The 25,975-nt window shown below is 41.8% G+C and overlaps 1 protein-coding gene across 6 annotated transcripts in view; it reads left to right on the top strand.

The window, feature by feature from the left end:
* The first annotated feature begins 3,716 nt into the window (after window positions 1-3,716).
* Window positions 3,717-25,975, top strand: part of LOC106927587 (cyclic AMP receptor-like protein A) — a 75,506-nt gene continuing 53,247 nt past the window's right edge. For 2 of the 6 annotated variants that reach the window (XM_015003294.2, XM_015003255.2), the window contains exons 1-8: window positions 3,717-3,879; window positions 7,249-7,301; window positions 10,020-10,074; window positions 11,890-11,946; window positions 12,038-12,098; window positions 17,052-17,139; window positions 21,234-21,323; window positions 21,682-21,720. In XM_015003294.2, coding sequence (XP_014858780.2) covers window positions 3,808-3,879; window positions 7,249-7,301; window positions 10,020-10,074; window positions 11,890-11,946; window positions 12,038-12,098; window positions 17,052-17,139; window positions 21,234-21,323; window positions 21,682-21,720 — 515 coding nt within the window. In that variant the 5' untranslated portion in view covers window positions 3,717-3,807. Of the gene's footprint in view, window positions 3,880-7,248; window positions 7,302-7,387; window positions 9,411-10,019; window positions 10,075-11,889; window positions 11,947-12,037; window positions 12,099-17,051; window positions 17,140-21,233; window positions 21,324-21,681; window positions 21,721-25,975 lie in introns of those variants that run through there. The other 4 variants (XM_088010198.1, XM_015003286.2, XM_015003263.2 and 1 more) reach the window with 4 other exon arrangements.

The raw sequence follows: 25,975 nt of genomic DNA, 5'->3' as shown, positions 1-25,975 counted from the left end.
CATGGCTATACTGCCAGGTCTGTAAATTCAAGAAATCACTCAAAAGAACCTGTACGATGACAGGAAGTATAGGCAGGAAGATCTAAAAGAGCAAAACATGATGATCCAATCTAAAGAAACTTGAGAGAAGATTAAAACACTTCTGGGAGAATATCCCATGGACTGATGAAACAAAAGTGAATCTTTTTGGGAAATAAACCTTCCATTACATTTTCTTAAGCTACAAAACTAACAGCATAAGAAAAAAGGACTGGAAAAAGAAAAAAACGGACTGAGTCATGATCTGGATCTGTTTAGCTGCCTGTCAGCAGTCTTCTTGTCCAACTCTGATCCCTCGTCATGATCAATCTTAAACGATGGCCTGCTGAAGAACATACAGTAAATAATATCACTATTTGTACCATTAGTGTTCAAAATACACCGTTAAAATTTGCCTCATTGTGGTGCAAATTCACTATGACACAATTAGCTTTAATGTGTTGGACATTAATTTTGGTGATAAACAATGCTTTGCATAATTGAGTTCTAGCAATATACCACTGACTGTGTTTTCCCAAAACAAGCTGTTAGTGGAGAAAGGTGGCTAATGTGAGGACAAAACAACAACAGGAAAAATGACTTCATCTGTTTATGGTTTGGCTAAATTCAGTAGCTCTGATAGAGAGATACAAATTTTGTGCACGTTTCATTCTATAATTTAGCTTGCAATCATAGGCTACTTTATTTGGTAACAGTATTGCCAGTAGCTATATTAATAGAAGCTTTGCATAGTCACTTACTATGCTGAGTGTGTTTAAAGAGGGTTGTGATTAAATGGCTAGCAGGTTGAGGAACATTCCCTGTGTCTTAAGTTTCAAGTGCCAACACCTTGAACCACTGATACTCAGCAAACTGGAGTCAGTTTTGGTATGTTTTGATGCTTCATGCAAAGGTGCAAAGGTGACTGGGTCTAGAAACACGTTTCTTTTCTTCTTTCAGATTCCGCAGCTGAATAAAAATCGAAATGCCTCAAACCTCTGTGATGTGAGTTGGGTACTTCACTCTCTTGAGAATCGTTGCTTCCGTTTTCTGACTCTAAGTTGCGTTATCTTAGTTATGTGAGGCCTCAACATGAAAAACAGGAAAGAAATTCCAGGTTTCTTTCGTTATTTTGCGGCTGACTCACAACAAAGGCCGGAGCTGGACCTTCGGTGGCACCATAAGTCAATAACGTTTAGCACACTCTTTCGCCTTTGATCGTCTGGCATTATGGCTGCTGCACACAAACATAGAAATAAAGCACAGAAAAATCCAGTATGTCAGATTTAGCTCCAAGAGTTGGCCAACTTATTATTACTATTACCATTAAACATTGCAAGCATAATTTTAAAAAATGCTCACTGTGTGTGTATTAATGACCAGCAATTGCATGCAAAAGTTGTGAATTCCTTCAATTTTAAATAACGACTGTTGAACAAACCAGACTTTCTTGAAATCACTAAAATTCGTTTTGAGGAATATTTTTTCAAGGTTTTAGTCATTTTATTTTGTCATATGCTGCTTTTTACTTTTCTTTTTTGGTCATTTATTAACTAAAAATCTGGCTTGCCTGAGTATTGTGTGCAGTGAATTCCTTAAGAAATTGAGGATTTTGGATAACTGGATAACAAAATGAAGGAGCAGCATGTCAGAAATAAATGGGTTTTAAAAAAAATAAATGGGTTTTTGTCATTCTACGAATTAATCTGAACCTGAAATAAACTCATGGATGCAACATACATCAGTTGTCCATTTTTATGCAAAGTACCTGGCTGATATTGTTCTATAGGAACACAATTACTTATATAACACATTTTGCTGTCTTTTTTTATTTTAAATGTCTACAGATGTAACAAAAACAGTAAGTATAAAATGTATTTCTCTAGTCCAAAGGCATAGTAATAAAATAAAAAGCAAGAAATATGGATGTTACTTTAAAACGATCTCCTGAACCAGATGTCCGTTGTATTTTTAACCTCTGGAAAACAATTAATCTTAAATCTCACCCTAAGTAAGCTTTATAAATAAAGTTTGATTGAATGATTGTAAATTAGTTTGCAAGTAGAACAGATACTACCACAAAGATAAGTGTATTGAATTGTAAAAGGAGGACGTTATAAATAACCATATGATTAACCACAGAGATAATAGTGTTACACAATAAAACAAAACAAAAAAATCTGGGCTGGGCCATCTCACTGTAAATTGTAGTTTTGTGTACCACTGTAAGACAAAACCCTCGTATCACCAAAAATTGATCTCTTCAGGAAATAAAAGGAAAAACGACAAATCTTGCTTCTAAATGTAAACTTAACACTGTTTAGTCAAAGTTATGTTTTTTTGTTTTTTGTTGTTTTTTAAAAATACACAGTTCAATGGAAACCCCAGACAAATTTGGAATGTGATCAAAGTTGATTTTCCCTAAGAACATAAAAACAAACTTAATTGACTGATTAAATACTAACATGTTAAATAAAAGTTATGTGTTAGGAGCAACTTTATATGATGTAAAAACTATTGTTGGAAGGGTTAGGCCAGCAACAACAAAAGCATCAGGACAAAGACACAGTACTACACACCTCTAGGCAGTTCACCCATGTTTCATAAGAGCGGTTAGACGACTTCTCAGTTAGTTACATAACAAGTTTCTGCTTTGTCCTTATGGAAATTTATGGCCATTACCTTTACTATATAAATCCCTACTCACGCATATCAAAAGAAGACGTTAATTTAAGAGTATACCAAGAATCAACATGAACTAATGTATAACATTCAAAATGTAGTGTGTAGTTTTAAAATGGCTTTACAGAAATAGTGTGATATTATTTACTCAGAAGTGACCAGGCAAGTGTTCAACCTATGTGTAATTTAATCGACGTATAAATATGAATACAGGTGTTCTGTCAAGACATCCATACTAACTCTGGAGGAGCTGCAGAGATCCACAACCAAGATGGGATAATTTATTGATGTATAACTTTTAGTTGTGCACTCTGTAATTCTTTGTACGTTGCTGGCAAGATTTTTCGTGATAAAGAAAAAATGGCAAGAAGAAAGCAGTTGTTGAAAGAACGTCATAAATGTCGCCTTTGGAGTTTTACACAAGTCACAGCAAACATATTGGTGAAGTCGCTCTCATAACAGAGATCAAAACTAAGCTAATTTTCTATGTGTGGTAGAAGCCCTGGGCACACCACATATTTCATGAAAGGTGCTGGTGACAGGATCATGCGTATAGTATGATGGTGTAGCTCAATTGAAGGCAATTCTGGAAAAGGAAAACATTTTTGGAAGGCAAAACCGAAACATACAGTCAAAGGAATTCAATCCATTTTGTGAGAGAGCCAGAATTTCAGTCTCCACAGATACAAAATTGGTGCAGACCCATTCAAAAGTACTCTATCACATAAAATCCCAATAAAATACATTAATATTTATGTTTGTAACATAATTACGTTTGGAAAAGCTCAAGGGTTACAAATTCTTTAGGTCAGGATTCTTAGGACAATTTTATTTAACAACTTAAGTTTCTAAACTTAAATGGTGAATATATAAAATGTCTTCCTCTGAGTGGAATTTCAAAATAACCCAAAAATATTTAAAGCATGTTTGAACTTACAGAAAAAAAAATCCCTCATGTCACACAGGGTTTCATCATGTAAATACTGGGAGAGTTTCCCTTTGTGTCCCTTAGCGCGCACGGTAGTAACAGGAAGTAAAAGGGAAGCTACAACCAAACCATAACAAGCTGAGCAGAAGTATTTATTTTAAAGAAGTATTGTCTTAAAAATGGACTCTCGGAGTTTAAATAACGAGTCACGCTGCGTGTTTTTTAACTCCTCCTCAAAGGACAATCGATGTGTAAGTAGCCACTGTTAGAGTAGCAGCAGCTTTAGCTTTGGAGCTAATTAGCCACATAATCACGTTGCTTGTCAGTTTGTAGTAGAAAATTGTTGTCATTATTAACACGAGTATTATTTATCAATGATGTTTTTTTGGGTCAGTGTTTATCAGTTGGCCAATTGATAAACGGAGCTTGACTGCTGCATGTTTTCTCATGCTAATAATAGCAGTGAGCTGCCAGCCATCCTGAGTAATTAGCATCATTTCACCGTTGCTGACAGAAATCCCACTGAATCAGCGCCAGTTTTCAGGTATACAGCGTTATTAGCCCTGAAAAAGACATCGATCTGTAAAAACACCCAGCAAACATGGGGTACAAAACAAACTAATACTGTAACTGGAGCTATTAGCGTCATAGCTTTGTATCGAATCCATTGTTTACAAATAACTAACAGCTCATTTGCAGCAGGAATTGAATGATTTTATCCATGTCCAAGAAACACGATGACACAGAAGTTTAGTTCTGTATTTCACACAATTGAGAGTTTAAATATATCGCATTAGCTGTGTGAAGCTCTTTCACAAATGCAGTTCCTGTCAGAAATTTGTACGTCACAGTCATCACCATTAATTTGGGCATTTGATTTTGGCATAATTATGGATGGATATTTGAACTTTAACGATCAGATATGGTAGCAGTCATATAAATGGGTTGGTTTTCTGGCTCCGACGTGACATTCCAGCATTTTCTAAATATTTTCAAAAAGACTGGGGTTGTGGCTTTAAGCAGGACTTTCAGGAAGCATTCCAAATCCAGTTTTGATGGGTTTGACAGATTTTTTTTTTTTTTTTTCTCGAATCACCAACTTCTCCAGGTTTGTTCAGGAACAACCTAAGAACTACTAAAGCCTATCATGAACTGGAAAGTTGCTAAAGTGCTGCTGTCTTCAGTAAAGCAGCTGTTACATCAACATGGACTCTGAAGGCACTTAGCTAGAAAAAAGCCTTAAGCATGACTGAAATTTTTCAGCTACCTGCATGGACAAGCCAAATGTCTCCCAGATAAAACTTTATTGATTACAAGAGACAATTATTGAGCTTTTTGGCCACAACTACATGGCGTAGATTTAGAGGAATCAAATTGAGAGAGGCCTTAAGATCAAGCATGGTGGTGGGACCAGCAAGCTGACGATCTCCGTTCTTGCTTCCAGGAATACCATTGCGCAAGGGTTCGGAGGAATGATGAAGGAGTACTCTAAATATCCAGCCAGATCTATTACATAAGCTTGTTGAAGTTTACAAATAGTATCTGGCGTCTCTGTAACTTTCCAAGAAATGTTTACCCGAATATATATTTGGGGTTGTATGTAAATATTAGTAGTTCAGCATTGCTTGGATCAGAGAAAATTCACAATGCATATAAACTTGCGATCCCAGTTCTTTTATCAAGCGTATGTAAACCTCTGAGCAGCACCATAAGAGATGTCTTACATCAGAATTAAGAGTTCCTCTGTCATGGCTGCTGCCTAGCTGCTATTTGAATTAAATAATACTGTACTGTGCATAGATATGCCGAAAGAAAAATGTTAAACGGCCATTATAAATGATTTTGGTTCAGTTTGATAGAAAGACAGTCCTGCAACTCTTATGCAAATATTAGACTTTCTTGAAGTTGGTGTATTAAAAAAGTACACACGACACAAACTGACAGTAAAGGCCATCAGACACAGTAAACAGCAAATGCCTTGTAGATGTATCGCATTACCATCATGAGGCGGGATGGTTATAGTACATGTGGGGCACACAGACGCCCCAGTAGCCCAGCATCACTAAGTTGAAGTCAGTTAATGAACTGACTTCAAAATAATTCATTTGAGTTTTGTTAAGCAGCTTTTTTTTTTTTTTTTAGCTAGTTTTAAAAATGTATCCTGGTAACTCCTGGTACCAGCAAACCCTCCATGCTTACTGGGGATGCACCAATCGACTTTTTTCACTTCTGATACCGATACAGATATCTGAGGTTTAATATCAGCTGATACCAATCCAATACAGAAAAACGGTGCTGAATTGACTTTAAACATCTCTTTTTTTTAAAAACACATACATAAATGTACTGAATTACAAATTTATTTGATAACTCTGCACCAGTACAGCACACTTAAATACACCGGTAGCTTCATAAGCTTGGCCAAACATGTAAAAAGAACAAAGCTTTAATTTGTTCACTCAGTGCAATTAGGAGTATAGCAGCGAATGTGAGACTAATTATATATATATAAACTGAAACTGACAAAAACAATGGGTTGACTATCTTGGTCAAACATGTAAAATAAATAACTTTATACCATGATGTCACTCAGAGCACAAAGCATAGAATTAGACTGAATAGATATGGATCTGGCACTGTTCTGAAATTTCTTCCAATATTGGGACCGATACCGATATTAATATCGAATCGGAGCATCTCTAAATATGGAAGGTCTTTCAATTATTCAACAGATAGATGTTTTGTAAAAACAGCAACATGTTGCAGTGATGCTTTTTTTCCCCCCCAGGCCTTTATATAGATTATCAAAGTGATCGAAGGATGTTTTTTCCTTTTTGTTTGCTTGTTGATGCGGCTTTCCTCACACACTGCTGAAAACCGCGTGTAACACGATAGCAGCGACGTTCCAGATCTGAGCGCGTGGGCATGCCCTTCTCTGCTTTGCATGCGAGACGTCTGCTGGCCTTTTCATTTTCCCTGAAGCCCGCCGGACTGAGTAGCAGCCTTCTCATTCTCTTCATTCCTCGGTGCTTTTCCTTTCATTTCGGCGCGCCACTATCCTCTGAGCTTAGCAAACACGCAGAGCGTCTGGTCCCTAGCTCTGCTCATTATCACATCTGCCTGCGTCTGTACGTCGTGTGTCTCTCAGCTGTCACTAACCAGCATCCCGCTTCCCGCATCCCCCCCACCCCCTCTTTGTTTGCTGCCTGGCAAAATAGGTCGGATTCGTGTGGATGTGACATCCGTGAACACCTTTGAGTACACGTCTCAGGTGTCAGTACATTACAGCTGTTTATGTTTAGCGAGCTGGAGTACTCTGAGTGCAAATCTAATTTTGCAATCCCTCCCCAGTCTCTGGTGTGTTTGCATACACGTACACACACACACACACACACACACAAACACATACACACAGGTAAGCTGGAACAAATGGCAGTCTTGTCGTCCTGTTGCCGTCTGAGCTCGTGATTATTATGATGATAGCGCAGCATTTTCTCCGCACTTCCGAATATGTTTCCAGAGGGCTTTACCTGAAACAAATTGCAAAACACACGGTTAAGTGTGCCAACCACTTTAATATGTCGTGAGCCGTGGACTAATCAATTGTTTCTGTTTCACAGGCGGTGATTTTATCAGTAAAACGAGCCACAGGAACCTTCTCCTTAGTCGGATGGTGAATATTTCCCTGTCTTTTATTCTATCAAATTAGCAGAGCAGGAAAAGTAACGGGGATTTGTGTTTTCCCAATTTAGAAAGCCTGTTTATTTCCTTTTTAAATGGTTCAACATTTGTAAATGGTTAATCAGCAGAAGGGGTTGCATCCACTAACAACTTGTCAAATTCTATTTGCCGATACTGAGTAGGTCTCAATGGAGGCGTTGGGATGTTGTAGGGAGGCATCTTACTGGAAACTTAAGCATTTGACGTAGGGTTGGACAAAATGACTTCAAAATAAAATCTTCAATTGTTTTATACCAGGTCTGATTTTTGATTTTAATCTTTTTTTTATTCTCTAAAGAAGAAATTACAAATGGGAATATTTTCAAAAAGTGGCTCGATCATCCCATTAAATCATGATTTGTACGGCAGAATATTAGGGCCAGAGTATGAGATTTTTTTTTTTTAATTATAAGGATGTAGTTATATTATTACCAGCATAAAGATGCAATTTTGCCAGAAGAACATCTTAAAATTACGAGAAAAAAAGTTGTTTCAGTAAAAAAAACTACCAAAAAGCTCGGATTAATTTTTTATTTTTCGTGTTAAAGTTCTCATACGATTACTGTTTCATCCTCCTAATATTAAGACTTTACTCTTGTAATATTAACACTTTAATATATTGCAGAAACATTATGACTTTTTATTTTTGTTAAAAGCACATCTTAGCCTGACCCTCATATTTTGTGGTAGAGTTGGCTTGAGTTCAAAGTCCAAATAAACAGAAGCTGTAAGCATGCCTGTCAAACAAGATGGCCGCCCTCGGTGTGCGGATATCACTCTGAACGATTGAAACCCGAGAATCGGTCAAATAAAATCCTGATTTTCCAAACATTAAAAAAAAAAAAAAAAAAAATTAGATTAATCCGATTTATGGCCCAGCCCTAATTCGAGGGAATCACAATGCAGAGAAATGTTCAGGTGACTTTCCTCAGCCACTGTAATCTCACATCCCAGCTCTTAGCGACTGAACTCTTTCTCTCTAGAAGTCACAGTGCTTTCCTTCCAGAAGAAGGGAGTATCAGAGACCACGTCCAGAATTTGGGAGTTGAGACGACGGACTGCAGTCTTGCTTCCAACCCCACTGCCGGGATGGAGTCAGGATCTCTGAGTTTAACTTTTTGTGTCAGAGTAACGCATCCTAAATGCTGGTTGAAAAAAAGGGATGCCAATCTGGTGACCATTGTAAAGAGCGAAGGTGCCAGGATATCGTGGTTGTGTGCTGTTCTCCAAAGCAATACAACACATCCTGTTTGCTAAATAAATAAAGTGTTTGTCCAACTTTATCTGTCTGATCCAATTAACAAGCGTCAAAGAAAGTCAGCAAAAGTTTTAAGTTGTGATGCTTTCATGGGTGAAACTGGATTTTGCTTCTCGAACCAGAATTGCTTTTTTTTTTCTTTTTTACTGTTTCAAGGGAAACAAATGGGCTTTTAAACGGTACATTATTTTTAACGAGAAGCATTGCTACTGCAAAGCAATAATCAGGCCAACAAAATGTTCTTACCTTTTGAGCTGTGTTTCTTAATTGAGCTGTAGAGTTTTCCTTCCTAAAGAAAACATAAAGGGCCTCATATTTAGCATGTGTAGTAAACAGATATGTTAGATCTGTGATTGAGACTCTGAAATTGGGCTGTGCAAAATATTAAGATTTAAAAAAAATGATTTCTTAACATGATTTTCTTGCCACTCAAATTATTGTTGGAATATTCTGAAATTGTCGGTGCGAGATTATGCCGTTGCAATAAAACATTCATTTATTTACAGGCCATGTTAACCATGGGTCCCAATAAAAGGGACAATTAAGAACAAAATAACAATGAGGAGTTAACAGTTATAAGTGGTTGGGTGATAATTGTCGGTGCTCATTAAGGACGTGGCAGCACCTGTCTTGGCCGTTGTAAATAAATTGTGTGTCATCTCGGCAGTAATTGATGTCATTCTTAAAGGGAGCACACCATAGTTTGCAAGTTTCAGTGACATCAGCTGCAAACGATTCGTATTGCAGCCAATTTATTACAACTTCAGGCTGCACTGCAACAAACAAGCAATAAAAAGTAACAAGGTAAATAAAGTTTTTTTTTGGGGGGGAAAAAAAAACCGTCTTAACAAAAAGAACAATTTAAGAAAAAAAGTGTTCTTTAAGGCTTAAAGCCTAAACATCTGGAAACATTCCTACACTTAACCAGTTGTGCATTTGCACGAAAATAACCTAAAGAACCGGATACCATCCGATGAGCTCGGATGAGATTTGTGTTATAGATCTGAGGTGTGCCGGCCCGGATGGAGCAGTTAATCATGACATTAACCTTTACAACCAAGTTTTAACCTTTATACTAATCATGTCATAAATTCTATATTCATAAAGCGTTTAGCTCTTTTTAAATCTTAACATGGTTGATTGATTTCCGGCGCTGTGTATGTGCCACACCCGGCGACGTCAGCTGTGGTATTAACTTAATAATGCATAAAATGCTCATGGAGGGTGCTCCTGTCTGTTTTCTTGATTAAGTTGAAAATATAAGATTGATTTTAACTTTTGCTCTGGAAGTCCCAGTCCAGAGCGGAAGTATTTATAAAAACCCTTACTTTAAAAGTTATTATTAAATTAAATAGAAGTTTAATACTGCAGTGTGTGAATCTCATTATCGTTTCCTTTTCTTCCTCTCCTCAGTGTTTTCATGCTGTTTGTAATCTGGCTGCTCCGACGCTATCACTCCCTGGCTCAGGTAAATTTGCACTACACTGCGCGCTGCCTCTCCGACGGTTCTCTTTTTTTTTTTTCTGTTTGCTCCATTTCCACTGGAAATCTGTTCAATTAGCCATGGTAAATCTTGGTGTAATTGAACCCAATTAAAATGCACAGATTAATGAATCGGGGGGGTGTTAATTGACTCACGGTCATTCTGTGATAGCGACTGCCGTCCCGAGCTTTTTCTTTTTTCCCCTCCATCCCCTTCCCCTCTCTTCAAGCGAAGCTGTTTAAATAAACGTAATATTTATGGATTTCTTCCACCACCTTTTCACTCTCCAGCTTCTGATTCCCTCTTCTTTATATCGAAGGGATTTAGCTTTCATAAAGAGTTTGTTTGCGGCGTTGCTATGAGCGTGCAGCTTCAGGGTGATTTTGTGTTTTCTGAACCTGGTCCAGCAGGTCCGTCTGGTTTAGCAGCGCGGCACGCTATCCTTGTAATCTGAAGTAAATGACAGTTTAGCGGTGAAGCTCTCCGACGGAAACCCATTACCTCCGGACCAGATTGCCGAGAGCGACCTCGCGTCCCCCTACGCTTCCCCTCCCCCTCATCTCATTCCTCCTCCTCTTCTTATACAACATAAACCTTCTCCTTACTTGCATCCTCTCTGAAAAGGTTATCTGTCAGTCAGTAGTCTTTAGTGCTCTCAAGGCCCTTCTGCGCGCTTATTGTGTCTTCCCCTCCCTCCCCTCCACCCCCTTTCCGTAGCCTTGGCAGGGTCACTGCAAGACATGAATTGATAAAGGGCTCTGTGTGTGTGTGTGCGCGTGTGCGTGTGCACGCGCGTGTTTTTCTCGCTGTGTGCAGCCGCAGATTATTACCGCCGCTGCAGGAAAAATATGAGTGGTGCGTACCATGGTTCCTGTAGTCTGAGGATTATTGATTTGTTTTACATAAAATGAACAATTTCAGAGAGGAAACGGGAGATCTGCGTCTGCTGTGATAATTTTCCAGCGTTGTCACGGAGATGGCATTCAGCAGACTTCCTGGACAAGTATGAAGCATATCCTGTGGCATCATGAACAGTCTGTCCGTCCGTCCGTCCAACCACGTATCTGTCCAACCATTTCTAATCATCCAACCATTTCTGATTAATCCTTCCTTCTGTCCATCCAACCATCCGTCTATCCATCCATCCATCCATCTCCTTTTTGCAGATTCTGTATTTAAACGTGGGGGAGCACTGTTGCCTCACAGACAGGTTGTGTGTTTTAATGCGTCTGGGCTCTGCATGGAGGTTGCAGGGTCTCTCTGCGTACTCTGGCTTCCTCCAAAGTAACAATACATAGACTGTCAGGTGGTAATCGGCCTTTCTACAGTGCCCTTAACTGTGTGTGGGTCAAGGCCCTGTGATGGACTGGGAACTTGTTCAGTGTGTGCCCCGTTTCTCGCCCAAAGACTGCTCAAGATGGGCAACCCCTTCCTGCAAGGTTAAGGGAATTTGGACAATTCATGCATGCAGGCACATTTACAGTCAGAGGCAGAGGTCAGGCTGCAGTCCCAGCAGAAAATTCATTCATAGGGAACTTCTGCGCTTATACCTTAGAAATTGAAAGTGGTAAAAGGAAATGGACAGAGAAGTCGGCAAATGCGATTCTTTTAAAGGTATGGGATTTTTATATGAAAAATGAGCAGAAGCGCGGCTACGCCGAGCTGTCGGCTACATTAGGGATCATTCCGGCTATAATTTGTCCTCCGTACGCGAACATAAATGCACTCGGGCATTTTCACTCAGGGTGTTGCATTTGAAATTCCTTCTTCATGTCTTTCTCTTAAATTTCCACGCCGCAGAAGATGATTCTCAGCCTGACTGTAGCCGCCTTCTTCGACAGCGTAGCATATGTCATGGTGAGTTACTCTTGTCTGTTACACTCAAAGCAGACTGTGGCTGAGCCTTTTTTTAAATGCTTTCCCATGCTGCTTCTCGCTCGTTCTCCAGGGCGAAACCCATCCGAAGGGATCTCTCTGCAACTTCCAGGCCTGGTGGCTGACATACTTCGGTAAGGCAGACTTAAATTAATTGCTCGCTGGCACGGCTTTGCACGAGCCGAGCGGGGAGCGGAGAAAATAGCTGCGATCTAACACACGTCTGATGCCGAGCTCGTACATCACCACAGCAAATAATATTGCTTTGTCGTTTCCTTTTTATCGCTCCTGAGCAAAATGTGCCTAAACAAGTTGGGAGTTGCTCCCAGGAATGATGCGGGTCATTGTGTGCATTTATTACATAATAAACTGATGGTTTCAGTTGAAGACTCTGGTTTAACTTCATAACACTATTGTGGACAAAATTCTTGGAGGCTTATAGCTTCAGAAGCACCAACCTAGCAACCTAGTGAAAATTAAATTCTTGGTCTTGCATTTGGGCACGACATGTCCACAATCAGATGTCTGCGTTGTGTCTGATTGATTTGATGTTTACGGCCAACAAATGTGAAAAGAGTGGCTCCAGCAAAAGCAACAACAACAACAACAACAACAAAAGAACGGTTTTAGATGTAAACCCAAATTTAAGCTGGTTAGTCTTTCAAAAGGCGGAGGAGGATAATGGTATCAATAAAACTGTAGAGTTTCTTGCAGGATGATTCATTCCCCCCTTGAACTTTTCCGCAGTCTGTCACATAACAACCGTAAACTTTAATGTATTTTATTGCGAATTTTATGGGGGAGATCAAGACAAAGTCGTGCATGACTTTAAATCGGAAGAAAATAGATACATTCGTTTTCAAAAATCCCTTTACAAAGAAGGTGCGTGCAGCCCAGTGGGTCGAGGCTCTGGGGATTCACATTGTGTGCCGCAGTTACAGGTGCAAGTCTTTTGGGGTACGTCTGCACCAGCTTGGCACATCTGGGGGCTAAATCTTTTTGCCGGTTCCTCTTTGCATAATAGCTCAAGCAGCAATCGGATGTAGAGCATCTATGAACATTCAAGTCTTGTCGCAGATCCTCACTTGGATTGAATTAAGTTCTGAATTTCCTTTTATTCTCAAGTTTTTTTTGCTGCATCCAAGAGATTTTCTTTCAGTATTTTCCTGTGTTTGACTCCATCCAAACCCAGTCCCAGACAGCATGATCACCGTGGAGATGGTTTGTGATGTGTATTTAGTATTTAGACCAAAGCACTTTTTTCACATTTGCTGCCTCCCTCAAGCTGTGGAGAACTGCAAACACTCTTCTATGAAAGCCCGATATGCGGAGTGCATAGACTCCCTGTTGACAGAAAGGTCCACCTGAGCAGTGGATCTCTGCAGCTCCTCCAATGTTACCATGGGCCTATTGAGTGGTGCAGGCATGAATGCAGTGGACAACAAGGCATGTCATTTTGCCTTGTTTTTTGATTTATGATGGCCCAGTTAGCAGCAAATTACAGACTATCTAAACAATCAGGAACTCAGAAACTTAACAGAAAATAGATTATTAAAAAAGCTTCTCTGGTAAGATACAGACTACTTGTAAGGATTTCACACAATTCAGTTTTACTTTATGAACAGTTGGCCTCTTTTTGCTCAACTTTAAGTTTCACATAGTTTCATGTTCTTTAGCACATCACATCAAGCAGTCGTTGCTTAAAGTTTTATGACAAAATAACTTTCTTTCAATACAACTCCGTGACGACTTTCGTGAGGGATTTCAGATGTAGTTTCTAGGCTACAGATAGTTGTGCACAATAATATGGCTGTTAGTGCAAGTTGATAATGGTGACAGAAGGGCAGTTTCTCACGATTATAAAATTGACTGTTCAAAAGGCTTGCAAGTGCTTTCGTCTGCAGTCATCTGATATTACTGCTTTCTTGGCAGGCTCCTACCAAGTATTACGGTGGCATGTCAAGGCCTGAGCCAGAATGAGATTCTCACAGTTTAAAAACTATAAGAAAAAAAAATCACAGTAATGCGGTTTTTACAACCAATTTAAACCCAACTTGTATAATGTGATCTAAATGCTTTTATTTAAAGGAGAGTAAAAAAAAAATCCTACTTCTGTTGAAATTATGTAACGTCTTCATTCACACAGTTAATATAATATAATAAAATCTTGCCATTCTGCTCTTTACAAAGTAACACTTTACTGATGTCAATTTTGATGTCAGCTGGTCAATTAGTCAGGTCGCACAGTTCTGCTCCCTGAAGCTTGAAGCTTGCCAGCTATTGTTTTAAAATGCTGTTCCCTAAGCGATTGATCTGCAACTCTGCTTTCATTTTTCACACCATGACTATACATGTTTTTATGACAGAAAATATCAGCAAGCAGCCTTTTTTATTTCTGTGAACTTGGGGCAGGGGAGAGCTAGAATGTGTTTTGTAGGAATCTCGCAGGCAGTATGCAGGAACAGGCACTTCAGTGCAGACAGTGAGATCTCTGGTGGATGTGGTGTAGCATGATGGAAATTTTGTATTGTTTTTTTTAGACTACGGTATCCAGTTCACACCTAGTTTTGTTGTTGTTCTCATTCTTGGAAAACTAAGTGCTGCTGTTGCTTTTAAAGATTGCAAATAGTGTGCAAATTTCTGTAACATGCTGTGATGTTAGGCTTGCGTTAAAAAAACATTTAAACCTGAAAAGTTGCTAGAAAACTAAGACTTAGATTTAAAGAAAAAAAAGAGAGAGCGAGAGAAAGAGAGAATGCGTGCTTTACCCAACTGCTCGATCACTAGTGTTGTTTAAAGATGATAAGGGCACACTAAGAAGCGCTTTCCCTTTGCTGGCGATGTATGCGACATTTCTAACATTTTTATGTTCTTAAAAAAAAATTCAAGTAAATTTGACGTTAAGGAAGTGGCTAGACCAGCATTTCTCTGGAGTGTTCTCTCAGCTGTGCCAGAAATTGCTTTACCGTCAGTGAGTCAGACCTTGAGACGCCCTGAATGAGGCATCTCGGTGTTTCATCATCATCCTGTGTTTGAGGAGACGGCTGTAGTTCAATGACGGAGCGGTACGTTGCTATGTAACTCAGAATTACCTGGAACCTTTAGAGGTGGAACTAAAACTACGATTCTCTGAATTTTAGCCAAATTTACTTTCCAGGAGGAATATTTTTTTCTGTCTGCACAAGTGGCGTTTCCGGCTTTAGCCTTAATTGTCAAGACGGATTATTAACCGAGATTGTTGAATCATGCAGCATAATAGCCAGTGGGGTCGGTGCTGGAAGGGGTAGCTGGAGGCACGAACGTCAGCAAGTCTAGCTGGAGAAGCAAAACTCAAATCAGCTTTTAACTCCGAGGACCAAATGTTATTAAATGTGCTTGGAGTGATGGAAGACGGCGGGAGGAGGGCAGCGCCCGGACAGGTGGCGAGGCTGAGCTCGGTGTCGTTAAGCTAAAGAAAGGCTTCGGCTGCTTTCTGGTTACATAATGCACATTTGCAATGACAGTAATTGTGACTTATTGTGATAATACCGCTTCCGGCTTAGACATAGCTCATTTCAAATGCTCCTTAAGCGCGAGAAGAGTGTGGGTGCTGTACCATATGGGTTGTGCTCGCTTGTATTCGAATAAACAGAGGCACACACTGACTGTTTTGAAGGGGCTAAAAATTAAAGTAGAGAAAAGGTTTTAGCACTGAATGCAATGGCTTGGAAAAGTTTTAGTCTTCTTTTTTTTTCCCACAGTACAAGAAACTTTAGTGTTTCTAAATGGGATTTTGTTTGACATAGCAGCACAAGATAGGACACAATTCTTAAGTTGAAGGAAATTGGCCTGGCTTTAAAAGGTTTAAATGCCCATAACATGACACTGCCGCTACTGTGTTCACTTTTTGCATTAAATCTATACTAATACTAACATCTTTAGTTGCACAAAGATATTAAACCAAACCAGGAGGACAGAGCACATCACCCCAGTTCTAAAATCCTCACAGTGGCTTCATGAAGCTCAGAGAATAAACTTTAAAGTACTTCTCTTGGTTTATAAGTCACTGAACGACTTGGCAACAAAATACACCAACGTCTTGTTGCTGTTGGTTGCATCAGTCTTCCTGACCGCTCAGGTCTTCTGCTTCTCATCTGCTTTGCATCCCCAGAACCAGAACCAACCACGCAGAAGCAGCATTTCAGTTCATATGCACCACAAATCTGGAACAAACTTCCAGAAAACTGCAAAACTGCTGAAATACCAAACTCCTTTAAATCAAGGTTGAAAAGCCACCTTGTATGAGCTGCCTTTGATTCATAACAACTGAAACTTTATGATTAGCATATTTGATGTGTATTTGCTCGATCATTTTGATGATGGCATTAGACAAAATGTAACTTTTATTGCTCGTTTCATAATTGGTGACTGAATTATGTTTTTATGATGTAAGGCACTTTGAAATGGCCCGTTGCTGAAATGTGGTGAACAAATAAACTTGACTAGACTTGCATGTTGACTAAAACGTTCAGATTTGTTCTAAATTGATCAGAGTGCCTTCTTGCATGCTTCCTGTGTGTTGTGCATTCCTTGTGGCAAACTGAATAATAATAATAATAAAAAAAAACAATAAAATGTGTACGTGACAAAAAGGATTAGGGTCTGAATAGTTCCCGCACGTTAAAATAGGCGTCAATCTGACTGAATGTTCCTCCTCCTCCACTCGTGTCCACTCCGTCTCCCCACCCGCTCCCATCCTCCTCTCTCCTGTTATCTCCTCCTGCGTTTCCACAGTTCATCATTATCTCTCCGTGAGCTCCCGCCTCTCATCCATCACCCAAAGCTACAGGTTTCCCTCATATTACTGCAGAATGGGCCTTCATTTATCAAAAGTGGAGCGCACGCATGCATGCCCGCATGCGTGCGCACACGCTGTCGCACACGGGCTTGTGTGTGTGCGCGTGTGCGTGTGTGTGTGTGCGTGCGTGCGTGCGTGCGTGTATGCGTACGTGTGTGTGTGTGTGTGTGTTGGGACGCACGTTCGCAGGTGCTCGGTGTGTGGCGGCTAGCTGGGCTGTAATTTGACCTTGGTGTTTTTCTCTCTGCAGACTGGAGTGCCTTGGCCTGGGTTTGCCTCATTACCCTGAACCTGTATCTCAACCTGGTCAGGGAAATAAGCACCAACAGATATGAGAAGTGAGTAATTTGGCCCGCTATCGCTTAAGAGTACCTATTCAATTTTTTTTTTAACGCTTTAAAGCTGATTTTAAAACTGGGAGAAAAACGTGCAACAGAAAAGCCATTAAAGACGAATTAAATCACCGACCAGTTATTAATCGCTGAATGATTTCCATATCTGCTCTCCAGTGGCGCTTTCTTCGTCTCCCACTCTGCATGTATTTGTTTCCTGTTTTGTTTAAAGTGCGTCCTTCTTTACGTGTTTGCGTTTGGTCTACATTAGCATGTGTCTCCCCACCAAGCTCAGACAGCCCTCCCTCCCCCCTGCCGCCTCCTCTTCTTCCTCTTTCGGCCAGCTGACACTCTAATTGAAATGGGAGTGTCAGCCGTTAAGTGTGTCTCAATGTGTGTGTGCGTGCGGTGTGTGCGCCCACCCGTCTTCACGCTTTTTGGCTCCGTGTTGTGGTCGCTCATACTCCCATGAGCACTTTTCACAGCAAAGTGTGAATTTGCTTTTGTGTGTGTGTGTGTGTGTGTGTGTGTGTGTGTGTGTGTGTGTGTGTCTGTCTGTGTAATATTCCCCTCAATCTTCATACTTGGTGCCCAGCTCTGTTGGTAGAAGCACACATTTAAAAATATACGAAAATTGAAGGCAGAAAAAATAAACCACCTTCATTGCAAGTTATGTTTTTACTTTCAGCTGGGGTAAAAAAATAACACCTTATGTGCTTTAGAGTGGGTTCCCTACCGCCACCACCCATGGGAGTTTTCCTGCGTTGATTAGTAATAAGCCAGACAATATAATGGTGATATAACTCATGAGTAGATGGCTTTATGTGCGCCCTGGAAGGGCAAAGTAGGAGGCGAGAATCAGTTTGATTCAAAGCCACACATGTCCTATAACGCAAGAGTGAGGATGATTGGAGATTTGTTTGGTGGGGTTAAGGAAACTGAGGTTCAGATGAGTCAGAGAAGAGGCGTCAGCGGAGCTGCTGTTTGCTGACCGAACTTTGATAACAGAGTTTCTGACATGGAGTCAAGAGTATGAAATATGATTCAGATCTGGAGTGTGGAAAAGTAAAGGATGGACGGATTTTTGGTAGAAGCCCCAAATCCACCCAACCAACCAACCAACCAACCAACCGTTCATTCATCTATCCGTCCCTCCCTAATTATCCATCCATTCAACCATCCATCCAACCATGCATATATTCATTTCAATTCTGACCACTGCAGAAAATATTGGTCACGAGTTCATAGCAAACTTTTCTATTCGCACTTCAAAAACATTCTTAAAATGGACTGGAAAAGCGTGGAATTATGGCAGGAATAATACATAAGAAGCCTGTGATAAGTTTATGTGTTTTGGCAGGTGGGGTTCAGCTTTGCATGCATGCGCAATTACCCCTCGGGCCTCTTTAACCCAACCTTCCCCCCGCGCTCTGGCTTTCACACCCACAGTATCGCTCGACTCAGTTGACGGCTCAGCGCGATGGTTTATGAATGAACAAATCGCCAGAGGAGACGGAGAACGGAGGCTTTATGATCTAAGAATGATTGAAGCGGATGCAAGAGTGGGTAGGGAGTTGGATCGTGTGTGCGCGGGTAGAGCTGCGTATGTGCCTCTAAAAAAGTAGGAATCCAGGGAAAGTGAGCGTGTGATGAGGGAAGAGAAAGATGGCCAAAGACGGAGGAGTGGGAGAGAAAAGGTGGTGCGAGGCGGTGGGAAATGAGATTGTGCCTTGCAAGGGCTGCGTGTGTGTGTGTGTGTGTGTGTGTGTGTGTGCGTGTGTGTGTGTGTGTGTGTGTGTAAAGCTGTGCGCAGTGCCGTCCTGCTGTGCCTCATTAAACCCATGTTGTGTGGAGCTCCGGACCTCGTCATCTCCCCCTCAAAGGCCCTGTGAGGTGTTCGTGAAGTTGGGTTGGGGCGAGGAAGTAGCTCTCGACAATGATTTCCTAACAACCACCCTTCCCCGCTCCCTCCCCCCCACACCGAATTGCAGCCATGTGCTGGCGGTACAGATTTCCCCATTTTTATACATCACGTCGCCTCCCTGACTCTTTGTTTATTATTTCTTTTCTGTGTGCCTTTCGTTCTCCAAATGTTTCCCATTTCCTCCCACTGCTTCCCGAGCCCTCTCATGTTCGTTCCAAACACAACCTCCATCTGGATTCCCTCCCACCCACCGATGTGCTCTATTTAAACCCGCCGCCGTCACTTTTCCTCCTCCACCTGCCGAGCGCGCTGTGCGCTGTCAGTCAGAGGGAGGCGGAGGGCTTCGAGGGGCGCGCGGCTCGACCCTCTGACGTAGAGTGACAGAACGTGTGTGTCTGTGTGGCACACCACTCGAGGGGAATCGAAAGCGTGTCAGCCGTGTCACTACTGCTCGATTGACCGTACTCGGAGCAAGTCAGGGGAGGACTTCCACTCTATTGACCAGGCGACGCTGTACGCTCTATAAAGTATCGACTCCCAACACAGGCGCCCAAGTCACTGGGCCACACACCTTGTCTGTCTGACACACGCGCACACACACACACACACACACGCACACACACTTACACCGGCGTCTTGAAAGGCTGGTGCTATTGTATTTCAGTTATGAGTCTCTGCAGCCTCTTTAACCTTTTCCCTTAAAAACAGTAAAGAGCTCAAATTTTTTACATGATAGAGGCAGACTGGTTCTCACATTTTAAGATTCCTTGTCTTGAACATTTTTACATTCATGTTATATTACAGCCACAACCGTCTAAGTATTTTAATAGGATTTGATGTGATTGACCGTGACGAAGCAGCTAATAATTGTGACCATAATTCGGTCTAAAAAGTGTGGAGTGCAAACGAGCATAATGAAGCCCAATATCGGTGTTGTCCTTCATCCAAGTACAAAAACGGTATAGCACGTGCTACACCCAGTGGCGCAACTGCACATTATTCAGGTGGATGCGAAAACATAAATCAGTTCTGCTCGATTATCAACTTCCATCAGTGCTCCATCAGATTTTTCCCAATTGGGACAATTTCAGTTGGACCAATTGGTGAACAGAAAGAAGACTTGCGAACAGTGACTTTGATTTTCTGCGCTGTTTTTGAATTAGAGTCTGCTAGTAAGGGGTATAGATTGGCAATGAAAGCTGAGGTAGCGAACAAATGTCGAGCTGTTAAAGTCAGACCGAGAGGAATGCTGAAGACATTTTGTTGCTGGCAAAGATGTTGTTCCACTCAGCACTTCTCTTTTTGCAGTGGAGGGGGGTGGTTTACAGCGCACGCAATTTCTGGTAAGCTTCATAGCATAGCGGGCTCTTTGCATGCGTCATGGTGAAACATTAGCAATCCACTTTTTTAAAACTTCAGCAGAGTCCACGCCTCCAGCAAGCAATCGTTTCACTATAGCCTTACTTCTCTCTGGAGAAGTAAGGCGTAGAACAAGGCGCTATTTTTTTTTACCAGGCTACCTAAGTATACACTGGACCTAAATCTAATCAAGACTCTGTAGAAAGACTTGAAAGTGATATTCAGAGATTCTTTCCAACTCACAAGACTGAACTTTAGATATTTTGCGAACGGGCAAAAATGTCTGCGTCAAGCTGTGCAGCTGTGGATGCACATATTCCAAAGTATAGGCTCACATTTGTGCCAAATTTATAAAGAAGTGCCATGCATGAGTTTTCCTCAACTTCATAATTGCTCACTATGTCTTCTCGGTCTATCATTGGAACACCCAATGAAATACACTGAAGTTGGTGATTTGCAAAACGAAAATAATGTGAAAAAGTTTGAAGAGTGTGAATACTTTTGCAAGGGACTGTACATCACCAGGACGTGCTGAGTGAGAACACACCCTGTTTGCCGCTTTCATCCAAAGATATCCTCTGAAAATCATCTTGTCCCCAACAGTTAGGCTAATTATAGTTTATATCAGTGTGAGTAATTGGCTGTCTGGCTGTATAGACGCTCGTTGGCATGTGAAAAATGACCCTGATGGCAATGCCAACAGAAGGGATGAACTAAAGAACGAAAACACTGATTCATACTCGGACTGTATTTTCCTGAAGTTATTATTTTGGACGAAACTGCTTTTATAACGAGCTAAATGTCTGATTTTTGTCAGGTTTTACCATCTGATGGCGTGGGGGTTACCTCTGGTCATGGCCTCTTTGCCGCTGCTGAGAGGTTGCTACGGCCCCGCGGGAGCCTGGTGGTGAGTTTCCTGCTTTCGCTAAGGCCCTTGTTCTAACTCTGGATTCCCTTAAGTAAGAGTTTAAAAAAAATTGGCAATTATCGACGCATCAGATGACGGTCAACTATCTGCTGGAAGGTTGTGAGAGGGGAAAGAAAGTGGGAAGAGGCCGAGGTGAGGAGGCGGCGGAATGAGAATTGGGACAGAGCCGTATAATCTCCGGGCTCGGCTCTCTCTTTCCACTCTCCGCTTATTAATAGCTGCAGCTGCACGGCTTTTTCCTCTCCGCAGTCACACAAGTCTCCCCTTCCGCTCTCCCTGCAGCCCACTCATCGCTCTCCCCTCTCTGTTTCTCTCTCTCTCTCTCTCTTCTCCCCAGCTGGATCACAGACGATCACGTAGCCTGGAGATTTGGGATGTAAGTAGACCCTTTCAGCGCTGCCATCAAAGCTTTTCCCCCCCAAAGCTGTATGGAGGGGAGGGGGTGAGACTGGGAGGAGCAGGGGGAAGAGAAGGGCTGTCTCTGCGGGGAAATGTGAAGGGTTACATGTCAGGGGAGCCCACCCCCGACTCCTTGAAGTACGTGTGTCTCCCTCCGCTCTGTCCGATTTAGTGGGAGCCGCTACGTTGTGGTTTTAACTGTTTAGGACGGCTATGACGGATTACGCCTGTCTGCTGCTTTCTGCAGCTGGTCCTAAGCCTGCGAGTGCCCTGCCAATCCCCGCGGTGCGCGTACTTAAACACACATCCGCGCACGTGCGCACGGCTCCCCTCTACGAGCCAAGGTAATCGCATTGCTGCTTGCAGCATCAGCAGGGAATCAATCTTTTAAAACAAATAAGCACACATACACACACACACACGCACGCAGAGAACACGCAGGCAAACAGAGAACAACACACAGCTATCAGCCGTGCTAAAGCGAGCTCGTGTCTCTTTTATCAGCGCTCCTCTCTGCTCCCCGGCTCTGTCTGGTTTTTCCACGCTGTTGTGGCCCAGGGGGACGCGGCACTCGGAGGATCAGGGAATCTTCATTAGCTCTAATTACATCAAACCAGACGGGAGATTAGAGGCCAAGGCAGCACCCGTCAAGAAGATGGGGGGCGGCGGGGGGGTGGGAAACACACACACACACACGCACACCCAGCCTGGCAGCAGCATGTGGGAGGGCAAAGTGTGCAGTGTTAAAGGTGAAAAATGAAATAGGTGGGAGGGATGGCATACGGGATACAGTTAGTGAGACAGGGAATTACTCAGCACGAGAGGAGGAAAGTGCGGATGCGGAGCAGGACAGGAGGGAGAGCGAGAGAAATAGATTGTCCTCGTTTCTGCCCCCCCACACCCCACAACCCGCCTCGTACCCCCTGTACCCCTCCCCCCCACCTCCCCCCGTGCTTCGTAGTGTGTCTTCATCAGAGCTCAGCGAAGCGCGCAGACAGAACAGAGGAGACAGGGGAACTTTGGAGGAGGAGGGTGTGAACGGGGATGAAAGAGGAAGGTGAATAAAAAGCAGAGGACAGTGTGTGTGTGTGTGTCTGTATATATATGTGTGTGTGTGTGTGAGAGAGATGGAGGTGCAGAGTTTCAGGGGCTGAGTCAGCAAATGGAAGCGCCGGAGCTTAGCTGAGTCACCGCTCTTAAGAAGTCCCTAGTTGGTGTGTGTCATCGGTGCCACTGACATACAGCTGTGAAAATGACATTCACAAATGAATCAGTTGGACTTTTTTAAAAGAAAAACTCTTTACTATGTTGCTGTGGAAATGGAAACATTGCCATTTCGGTAAACACATCGGCCCAGATTGGGACATATTAAGCATGTTGTGATCTTGAGACTTTGCTTCAGCTTTAAATGAACTTCCTTCAATGCCTTAAGGTGTGTTCAAGAGATTTACACTGCACACTTTAGCTTTTGTGTTTCCAAGCATAGTCACTCAATTACTACAAGACATTCCAAAGGTTGACATGTTGTATTATGTTACAATCACAAACTTTGTCGACACACACACACACACACCCCTATCTTACCAACTGTCAGCCTAACCTGCCAAGAGGGGACTTCTGTTTCTAGTTTGTTGAAAAAGCAAAAACCCGATATAGAATGTACTTTACAGCTCTGTTACCATAATATAACTGAAGATTTGACCTTTAGTCATTTTTAAAGAAGTTGCCAAGAGGGGACCTAGATCTCTGAGCGACGTTTACAAAGTGGGAACCTTCACATACTGCAGTACAACTGTCTGTACCCATTTTTTGACCTAAACAGCAGTTGCTTACTACAATGAATTACTTAAACTCTTTTAAGAAATTGATGATTTAACTTGAGTGATATTATTTAATTAATTGTTCTCAATACAAATATTACCCAAAAAGTGAAATTATGGCCACATTTATTTGGGATTTTATGAACTCAAAATATTGCATTAAGTCATTTCGAGTATGTGCTTTTTTTTTTTTTTTTTACATATGTAGAGTTCGAAATGTTTCCTCATTCTTTGCAAAGTTTAAAAGTTAGTCAGATTGAATGGTGAAACTATGAGTGTGTCATTTTTTTTAACCTCTGCTGCAGATTTTCAATCGGGTGAGGCCTTGACTTTGACTGGGCTGTCCCAACACATGAATCTGATCTAAACCTTTCCGTTGTAGTTCTGGTTCTATGTTTGGAGTGTGAACCTCCTGCCCGTTCTCAAATCTTATACAACCTCTAACAGGTTTTCTTCCAGGATTTTCCAGTGTTTAGTTGTACCCATCTTCTCCTAGACCTTCACCAGCTTTCCTGTATCTGCCAAAAGACAGTATCCCCACAGCATAATGCCGCCACCACCATGCTTCACCATGGGGATGGTGTGTTCAGGGTGATTTACGTTGTTCATTTTGTTTTCCACCAGTCATAGGGTTTAAGGCTTTATTTCAACAGCAGTTTTCTTCTTGATACTGATTTAGTTAAGTGATTTGTGATGTCAGTTGTTCACACTGGACTTTTTTAGGGGTAAGATATTATGCACTCGACAGCTTTATGTGACTTTCTGTTGATCTATAAGATAAAGTTCCAATAAGTTACATTGAACTTTGTGGTTGCAAAATGTGGAAAAGTTCAAGTGGTGTGAATACATTTGCAAGGAATTATACAATACTGCATTCAATAATGCACAACCTTCACTTTACAAACTCTGCCTTTGTTTTCCTTCTTAAAGCTGTCCTTTCAGGTCTAAGTGAATGAACCAGTGCAGCAAATAATTTAATATTTCAACAAAACGTTTCACATGCAGATACAAGAACCTAACTTGGCACAGTTGTTCCCAGGTGCTTGTTTATTGAAGAAAAGAAAAAAAAAAAAAAGATTGTTCTGCTGATCACATAAAAAATAGCTTAAATTAACACTAAGCCACTAAGCATGTAAAAAATTAGTACACTGCTACACTGCTAAACACATAGAACAATTAGCGGAAGTTAACGCTAACCATTAAGATGACTTTCTCCGAGTCTGTGCCACACGTCTTCGTCTCCATCCAGTCGTCAGCTGGTGTGAGACTCGCAAACCGCCTCAGTTTCAGTTTTGCCATCTGGTTTCGCTACGTTTTATTACTTTAAGGTTGCATGACGACGATGACTAAAGTCAAAAATAAATGTGACATAAAGTTCATCCAAGTTATCAAAATGGGTGAAGTTTTGTGACAGTAATTGGATGGCGGCCATCTTGAAAAATGGCCGTCGTCCTGAAATTCAAGTGGCTAATGAGAAATATGAAAAACGTATGAGGTGAGGGGTGAGCATGCAAATTGTTATGCTCGTATCCACCGTTGAATTTTTTTTTTTTTTTTTTTTACGGTAATTTGATGCATTAAACAGGAAAACCAAAGTCTTGATGGCTGCAGTTAAGCCTCCTGTATACTGAACCTCTCAGTTGGGCATTATTCTTCTCTACAAAGCAGCACTGGGAGATGAGAGATTGTATCTGTTCTTATTGATTATGACCTTCTGACATGCTCATGCCATCCACAGCATCTCTCTGGTCATCTGTATTTCATGCATGCTCCCGTTGTCGATCTGTGAGGATCAGCATCTTTCTGCTGCTGCTTGATTCCCACCTTCACCCTGTTTTTAATCACCAAGAACCGCTCTCTCTCTTTCTCTCTCTTTCTCTCTCTCTTGCTCTCTCTCTCTTTTCTTCCCTTCCGATCGCGAGCCACAATCTGCCGCCTATTCCTCCACCTTTATGTCCTCACCTCTATTCATGTCCTCACTTTTATCATCTGCGGCCCACTCCGCGCTTCTGTTTCGTTCCCCCTCTCTGTCTCCCTCTTGCTCTCTTCGGGTAGTGCTCAGCTGTAGAGCACAGCGGACTCTAATGGCAGATCATTATCATGCTAATTAGAGCACTTTGTAGCTGCCGCCCGTCATTCTCTCCTCCTCACAGCCCCCTACACTATCGTTAAAAAGGCCACCCCCCCTTTCCCCTCCCCTCATATCCCCTCTCCGCCAATCCGCCCGCCTCCCCACCTCATCCCCCTCCCCGAGCTCGTCTTTCCATCATTAACGGGACGGGCGCTGGCGTAATTGGACCCTGTTTATTCCAGCGAGCAGGTTATTAAATCACACAGAGGTGACGCTCGCGCAGGTCTCCCCTCCTTGAAAAGCTTTTATCATCGTCCCATGGCGGTGTTCATGGCGCGGAT

The sequence above is a fragment of the Poecilia mexicana genome, unplaced genomic scaffold (assembly GCF_051168715.1).
Source record: "Poecilia mexicana isolate PSO_F unplaced genomic scaffold, ASM5116871v1 scaffold_2, whole genome shotgun sequence".
NCBI classification, from domain to species: Eukaryota; Metazoa; Chordata; class Actinopteri; order Cyprinodontiformes; family Poeciliidae; genus Poecilia; species Poecilia mexicana.
Note: the sequence above shows the minus strand (reverse complement) of the source record. Positions and strands in the feature narration are given on the sequence as shown.